Below are 7859 nucleotides of genomic sequence, written 5' to 3' on the forward strand. Positions count from 1 at the left end.
GACTGAAACCACTGTGGACGCCGGGCTTGTTGTGCGCCAGGCTCTGTACGAGACTGCTCTTAAGACCAGGAGGCTGTCTTGTTTCGTTTGATTGGACTTCACTTCATTAGTCTAACTGTTGGAAACTCTTGCCCATCAGAATGGCCTTGTTCTGTGTGACGATTGATGTTTGAGGTCAGATAACCTGCGTGTTTTATTAAGTGTTCAGATCGAGCAGCAGAGCAGCCAGGTCAGCTCGTCAAAATGCCTTTTTACTGTGGTGCTGATAATGAACATTTAAACTAACATTGTGTGAGATGCTTGAAGTGTTTTAAATCTATGGATTTTATGGTAGGCAAGTCAAGTGTTGATTTGAGAGGCTAAATTGATCAAACGTGATCAACTCACTGTCGGCCGCTTGGTCGTCACTTTAAAAAACAAAAACTTTAATTTAACAATCAAAAAATTCTCCACACATTTTTCTAAATTAACTTAATAAAGAAATGAAAATAAATAACTACTTTTACATTAAAAACAAAACTGAATTAATGGCTGCAACAGTAATATAGGCTGTGTAACGGGCTCCAGTGGGACTCTGGCCGAGATTGTGATCAGCTGTCGGACAAGGGCCGGGCCAGTGTCCTGACAAAATGATCTTCCCTCCCCGGTGTCTGAAAACAATGGGCTACCGTCTGGAATGAGCTGTCCCGACTGAAAATATTAAGTGCCAATCTAGTCATTTATACAATTTGGGCACAAATGGTTACGTTTTAAGTACAGCAAGACATGTTAAGCCCTTTCAACATTTAGCGCATTCGACATTAAGCGCATTCAACATTAAGTGCATTTCGACTTTACATGAAAATTATGTTTTTTTGAATAATTGTATACATCCAGTCTTTTGTGTACCAGTCTTGGTGGTGCCTGTCTTGTCATAAATAAAGCTTGGTCATAAATGGTTACGTTTAAAGTACAGTAAACCATGTTAAACTCTTTCCACATGAAGTGATATTCACATATATGCAGCGCTAAACGTCATAATCAATTGTTAATGTTACTTAAATGTTTCCATACTTTATTGATGGCATTAGGAAGTTTCCAAATGTAAACATACACAGTTAGAAAAGTAATGGTCATGTGTAAAGCACATCAAGCTTTTGTCAGCGTTAGGCCTTTTAGAATACTTGTCTGGTTGCGTTGTCAAGTGCCTTGTCCCAGGAATTTAACATACAAAGAAAACTGTGACGTCGTTTTCTTCAAGATAAAATTGAGGAACCATAGAAACGCCTTGATAATTTATGGAAAATAAAATTGATTAAAACATCTAATGAATCTCTTGCGTACCCCCTTCATAAGTCTAACACACAAACACATGCACTTTCACTTTATTAATAAATCACAATTTACTTTTATTTTTGGTACTTGAGAACTCTTGAAAGTAGCTACTTTTTTTTTTTTTTACTTTACTCAAGTACTGTTTGAATGGGAGACTTTTTACTTTTACTGGAGTAAGTTTTTGAAAGAATATTTGTACTTTTTACACCTCTGAATTTGGATGCCAATGAAATCACTGCTATAGTTTGTAGGAATGACCACCATGTAAAGGTTTTATTACAAGTCTCTCCGTGGAAACACACGCAGCTACGAGACTCTCACAGTTTAGTGACATGCAGCACTGCAGTGGCAGTGATCATGGACAGTAGTATACAGTACCCTGGAGTAGAGGTCTTCACGGGTCCACCCGAACCCGAGGACCCGCACGGAGCAAGGAGGAAAACAAGCAGTAATACAAGATGTTTCGTAAATATGTTTTTTCCTGCAATCTTTGGGTAAAACCATTTTCACATTCATGTTGACGCGAAGTCTACTAAAAGTGAATCTGAAACCGGTGCTGAAGTGCTAGAAACAGCAGGTTCCCTATCGGTGCTTTCGTTCCCGCAGGCCGTGTGCGCCGCCTGCCATGTGGCCTCGACCGCCGCTCTGCCTCGCCGCGCTGCTGCTGTTCACACGGGAGCTGCAGGGTGAGTACAGCGCACTGTGGAGGGCGACCGGGGCCAACATTAGCATGAACGTGATTATGAACATGAAGATGATTATGAAGACGAACATGAAGAGGATTATGAGCTCTGGATAGGACAATACGCGCACTGGTCCCGCCCACCAGCTCTGATTGACAGTGCAATGTTTTGTCACATCGGAAAAAAAAAAGAAACACAAGAGACGCTACGAAATGTAGAAGCGCATTGAGACAAACGGGAAATAAATATATACATGTTGAAACGAATGCATGTATAAATACATGTTAAATAAATAAACAAATAAATAGATGAATACATACATAGATAAATATACCTAAACAACATCATCCATACATCATAATTTGGACAGAAAATCGCAGTGATGAAGATGAAGATGCAGACTGTGCGCATAGACAGTGGTCGGCAGTCAGACGCAGAGCGATGGCGGACACGTGGTTCAATGAAGTTAAAACTCAATAGTTTCCATATCGTGTTTAGTTTGTTTTTATTCGGGAAATTTACAGACACGTCTACTCGCTCACACGGTATCTATAGATAAAGGGACGTGTTAGATTAAGTCCTAGATTTGACTAGGCTTTATACAATGTGTTGTGGAGCTATAGTACACACACATAAAGACATAGCAAGACTGTATTCATACTCGAACCCGCTCTCCACGTCACAATGCACATTCACCGCAGCGCCATAGCGAGGCTCCAGTACTGGTTAAAGCGCACGACTGTGAGACTGGAGGACTGGAGGACTATCCAAGCTTACATTTTAAATACATACACAGAGAACATAAATGCACGATTATACAAATACATGGACATTTAGGGCTTTCTATTTATTTATTCATCTATTTATTCATCTATTTATTTATTTATTGTGTATTAGTTTCAACATATATATATATATATATATATATATATATATATATATATATATATATATATATATATATATATATACATATATATTTGTATTTACATTTCTCAATGCGCTTCTACCTTTCGTAGCGTCTCTTGTATTTCTTTTTTTTTCGATGTGACAAAACATTGCACTGTCAATCAGAGCTGGTGGGCGGGACCAGTGCGCGTATTGTCCTATCCAGTGCTCATAATCATGTTCATCTTCATAATCCTCTTCACGTTCGTCTTCATAATCATCTTCATAATCATGTTCATAATCACGATCATCTTAATTTTGGCACTGATCACCCTGCATAGCGCACACCACCAGCCTGTGTAGCTTTCAGCACTGGAAGGGTGGACATTAATGTGTCTTTATTATTTATACATGTATTTGTCAATTAATGAAGTATTGAATTAGGTTGTCAGTTCAATAACCCATTTAGCGCTTTGCCAATTGATCTTTCAATGTCCCCAAGGTGCGCTCCTGGTGGTCAGTCAAGTGTGGGTCAGATACCGGCAGGACAGGGCAAACAATCGGGCGGTTCGGCGAAGTCGGTGACTCAGCAGTTTCCTCTGGACTGAACCGGCTCGTCCGTCTCTGTGCGGCTCTTCGAGCATCTACCGTCTAATGACTCGATGCCAATCAGAAACCTTTCAGAAACCTATACTGTGCTATTGCTGATGAGTTTATTAATGCAATTAGTTTAGTAGTTCACTACGTTTCCAATGCATGTTAATGTCTGTGCTTATCGTTGCCACTGGATCCGGCACGATCATTTGTAGTCTGTCATCCGAAAAGTTGCCCGTCATGGACAGGCACTTTGGATCCGTTAAAACCTCACAAAGTACATAATGTTACCTATTTGCTGAAATCTAAAGGTTGCAAAACGTTAAACGCATCTTCAGACGTTTTGGAAACTCACGACTGCGCTTCGATGTAGGTCCTAAAACAGGATCAGTTATGTCTATGAGGGTAAATAAGCTTCATGCTGCTACTCTATAGCGCTTTCATACGTCTTCCTCCCGAAAAACCTGTAAAGTCTTCTGCCTGTCTTTAAATACCTGCGGTCTGCATATTTGACGCGGTGAACTGGATGAAGTATACAGAGTTCCTGTATTGTAAAAAGTCGGATTTTTGAGTACAACACAATACAACAACGATCGGATCTCGTTAATACATCCCGCCCCTGAGGTGATTTGCTAGGCAGCGTGCTGACTGTTTCAGCCTGGGTACAAGTCTGCTCACTTTCCCAGTGAAATCTGAAGCTCCATCCGTGGCAATACTGATCAGATATTTGGACAAAAGCAGGTTTGGATGAAACAAGCAGTCGTGTTTGTGACACAGTGCCAGCGTTGGGCTGCAGTGTCTTGGAAACAAGATAATTACTCTCTCCCTTTCTCTCTCTCTCTCCCAGTGTCCTCCTCTCCTGTCCAACTGTCTGTATCAGTGGGAGACTCTGTGTCTCTGCCCTGTGATGGAGCTGCAGCTGCTGGGATCCCTGAGGAGAAAATGCACATCAAGTGGAAAACCTCCAGACCGGTCCTGGATTCAATCTATGGTAGAGCCTATCCTGGCCAAGGCTTCGAGGACAGAGCTGAGGTCTCCAGAGAGAAGATCAGACAGGGGGACTTCTCTCTGACCATTAAAAGCACCCTGCTCTCTGACGAAGGCCTGTACGACTGCTATTACAGAGGCAGAGACATCATGGAGTTTCTGGGAAACGTCAAACTCACTGTGACAAGTAAGGACACGACCTGCTTTCCATCCGTATAATTGTTCTAAATTAATTACAAATACAAAACAGAAAATAATTGAATGCAAAAGTCATCACCCACTTCAGTCAGTATTTGGTAGAGGCACATTTGGATAAGTCTCTACCAGCTTTGCACATCTAGACACAGCAATTTGTGCCCATTATTCTTTGCTAGTTGGTTTGGGACCTTTGGTGAACAACTTTAGCTAAGATTTGATTAAATCAAAGAGACAATTTTTTTTCATCAATGGCTTTTGTTTTTCCCCTCTCCCATAAAGGCTACTGTTGTGAAGCACCCGGGCCATTGTTGCAGTAGCACAAAGCCTCCCAGCTCAGCTGTGGAGGACTGTAACTCTTTAGAGTTGCCATAGGCCTCTTGGTGGCCTCCCTGACTAGTGCACTTCTTGCCCAGATCCTCAATTTATGAGGACAGCCTGATCTGGGCAGATTCACAAGTCACAGCCATATTCTCTCCATGTCTTAATAATGGACTTTACTGTGCTCCGGGGCATATTCAGTGCCTTGGAAATGTTCTTATATCCGACCCCTGATTGGTTCTTTTGAAAGCCACTGTATTTTTTTAACTATTGTTGCTGTTTACCATGTCTGAAACAAGGGAGTGGTGCAGAGCCTGCTTTTCTCAATAACCATAGAGATATATAATAGAGATATATAATGCTTTGTTTTAGTTAATAATATTTGTAAAGGTACATTAAGGATTGATGTAGTTTTCTGTAGTCAATAATGGAACTTTTAGGGTATTTTGATAACACTGTGCCTCTTGGAAATAAAGGTTCGACTCACGACGGCTCTCCAGGATCCACTTAGGTCATAAGTGCGGGGGTTGCCTATACTGTACCTCACTGGACTGGGAATGTAAAAAATGTTACTGAGAGTCTACAGTAAATTACTTAGTATGTCTGTGTGGTCCAGGGGCATAGGAGTGCGTGAAGCACTGCAAAGGGGCTGAACAACAGTTGAATTATTACTGCAGAGCTTAGCAGCACATCTGTATGGCCAGGATAGAGATTTTCTGTAGTTTCCAGTTGCTGCTGTCACTCCAGCTGTGCCCGTTTCAGTTTCACATCTCGCTCAGGTTGTTGTCTCTCAAACATGACTCTCCAGCACACCCACCCGCCTCTCCACATTTCTCCTGTGGCCTTCATTATTGCTGTCTTTATTCTGTCTCTCCCTGTCTTGTGTTTCAATCACAGCCTGTATGTCTATAAATCCAAATGCTATTCCAGGGTCAGTTCCACTCAGAGCAGCGCAGTCAGTTCACTGTAATGAAGCGGATGTGTCCCATGGTGACATCACTGTCTGTCCCGTCCCCCTCAGGCCGCATTGAGAGCGTCAGTGTGCCGGCTGGCGGGGACCTCTCTCTGCCCCTCTACACCCGGGAGCCAGTGGAGCTGCTGTTTGGAGGCACTGTGCTGTTCCCACAGAGCCCAGAGCCCAGGATGGCAAAGCTAGTGGCAGGTCCAGATGAGCCCGGTCCTGGGGATGAGCTGAGAGTTTCAGTGTGGGGTGAGAGTCTCATAGTGCGCAGCCTGACAGCAGCTGACCAGGGCCAGTACACAGTGAGGGACAACAGGACCAAACGGGCCATCAGCACCGTCTCTGTGTCTGTGTCTGAGGAAGGTGAGCTGAGAGTTTAGACTGCATTTTATACATCCTGTTCCTAGAAGTGCCTATCTTCAGATGTACTATTTGTTGTCAAAATATACAGTAAAATATTGCTGTTGCAGTAGGGGGCTGTAGTAACAGTGCAGTAGAATAGTGTTGTTACAATATGGGGCTGTAGTAACAGTGCAGTATAATAGTGCTGTTAAAATAGGGGGGCTGTAGTAAGAGTGCAGTATATTTGGTGCTGTTGATTGTCATGTCATGATGTATGGATGATTAGGCCCCAGCATACAGACCTTCTCAGTTTTACTTCCGCACAAACAACATACAATCACAGACACATCTAGACAGACAGACACAGGCTGATGCACATGAGTGTGTTTGTGGCTGAGAGGGTCTCTTGTCGCACACCAGGCTGTCTGAGAGGCGTCAGTCCGGCTCACTCAGAAGACTGCTGTTGTCAATGTGACCACAATGCTGCTCTGTTTCCCTGCAGACCCCAGTCCCTCTGCATCGTCTCCTGCAGCTGCAGCTGTGACTCTTGGTGTGATTCTAGCTGTGACTGCTGTCTGCACTGTGACTACACTGATCATGTGTCTGAAGAGGAAAACTGTTTTGAAGACACTGGGCTTGAGACGTTATCCTGGCAATGAGACAAAAGAAGCGCAATACACAGAGGCCAACAGCCTCCATTAATACATTAATATGTATTTTTAAATAAGATACCAAATACCTTCACTTTAAGTGTATCAAAATAAACTACAAAATACAGCAGCCATGCCATGTATCAAAATAATCTACTGTATTTATGTATTTTAAAAATACTAAAAATACTTTTACAAGGCAGCATGAAATCACTTCGCAAACCTTTCATCTATCGGCCTGTTTAATCTATCACCAGTAAACTGACTCAGTTGATTAAGTAGACAATGTTTGATAGCAACAGCTTTTCTCTGCCAAACAACTGATGGCACCTTTCTTCATAGCAACTAGTTTCTAAGTAATTAATCATTTGATTGTTAATCATAAATATGATAATAAATTATGTGTCAGGCAGTCATTCATACAATGGTATGCAGAATCATGATCCTAGTAAACAGCTACTTCAATTAGGGTACAATCATTTAGCTATCAATTATTTATTTATCAATTATTGTGCACCTATTTGGAAGTCGAAAACAAACATTTTAGCACTTTGTCAACAATTATTAAATTATCAATATGTTTTGATTTTAAATGTAGCCACTGAATCTATTGAGAGCCTCAGAATATAGGTATAGAGGACACATACACATTAATAGTGTAGTAAGAACATTTACTTAAACTCCAATAGAAAATACTACAATAGAGAATACTACAGACCAGGTATTCCAAAACAGTTCAAAAGTCCTACCAAATGCAGTCAAACTTTTGTGTGGGTGTGGCTGAGAGAGTAAGCGTGTGATTGAGTGAGTGTGTGTGCCCTGTGACACACATTGCAGGTCTCTTTAGCTACTGATGCCTTTAAGCACAACTAACTTTTCAAAAAGTGTGGCATTTAGACCTTGTTGATGGGGCAGTTTGATCAG

The 7859-nt window shown here is 41.8% G+C and overlaps 1 protein-coding gene across 2 annotated transcripts; it reads left to right on the forward strand.

Annotated features, from left to right (window-relative positions):
* Window positions 1-7067, forward strand: LOC136772042 (T-lymphocyte activation antigen CD80). Of its 2 annotated transcripts, XM_066724727.1 has the most exons (5): window positions 1-174; window positions 1921-2000; window positions 4327-4653; window positions 6004-6306; window positions 6788-7067. In XM_066724727.1, exons 2-5 carry the CDS (start codon window positions 1940-1942, stop codon window positions 6985-6987), a joined length of 891 nt encoding a protein of 296 aa, XP_066580824.1. In that variant the 5' UTR covers window positions 1-174; window positions 1921-1939; the 3' UTR covers window positions 6988-7067. The 2 variants fall into 2 exon arrangements, with proteins under 2 accessions (XP_066580824.1, XP_066580822.1); XM_066724725.1 differs by lacking the exon at window positions 1-174 and having other exon boundaries at window positions 1654-2000.
* Window positions 7068-7859: the final 792 nt, after the last annotated feature.

Source organism: Amia ocellicauda, chromosome 15 (genome assembly GCF_036373705.1).
Source record: "Amia ocellicauda isolate fAmiCal2 chromosome 15, fAmiCal2.hap1, whole genome shotgun sequence".
Taxonomy (NCBI): domain Eukaryota; kingdom Metazoa; phylum Chordata; class Actinopteri; order Amiiformes; family Amiidae; genus Amia; species Amia ocellicauda.

What these genes read in the sequence shown, in the direction of transcription:
- LOC136772042 (XM_066724727.1), top strand. Translation starts at nt 1,940, where the DNA reads ATGTGGCCTCGACCGCCGCTCTGCCTCGCCGCGCTGCTGCTGTTCACA. An exon ending in GTTCACACGGGAGCTGCAGG is followed by an intron (nt 2,001 to 4,326) that starts GTGAGTACAGCG and finishes TCTCTCTCCCAG; the next exon opens with TGTCCTCCTCTCCTGTCCAA. An exon ending in CGTCAAACTCACTGTGACAA is followed by an intron (nt 4,654 to 6,003) that starts GTAAGGACACGA and finishes CGTCCCCCTCAG; the next exon opens with GCCGCATTGAGAGCGTCAGT.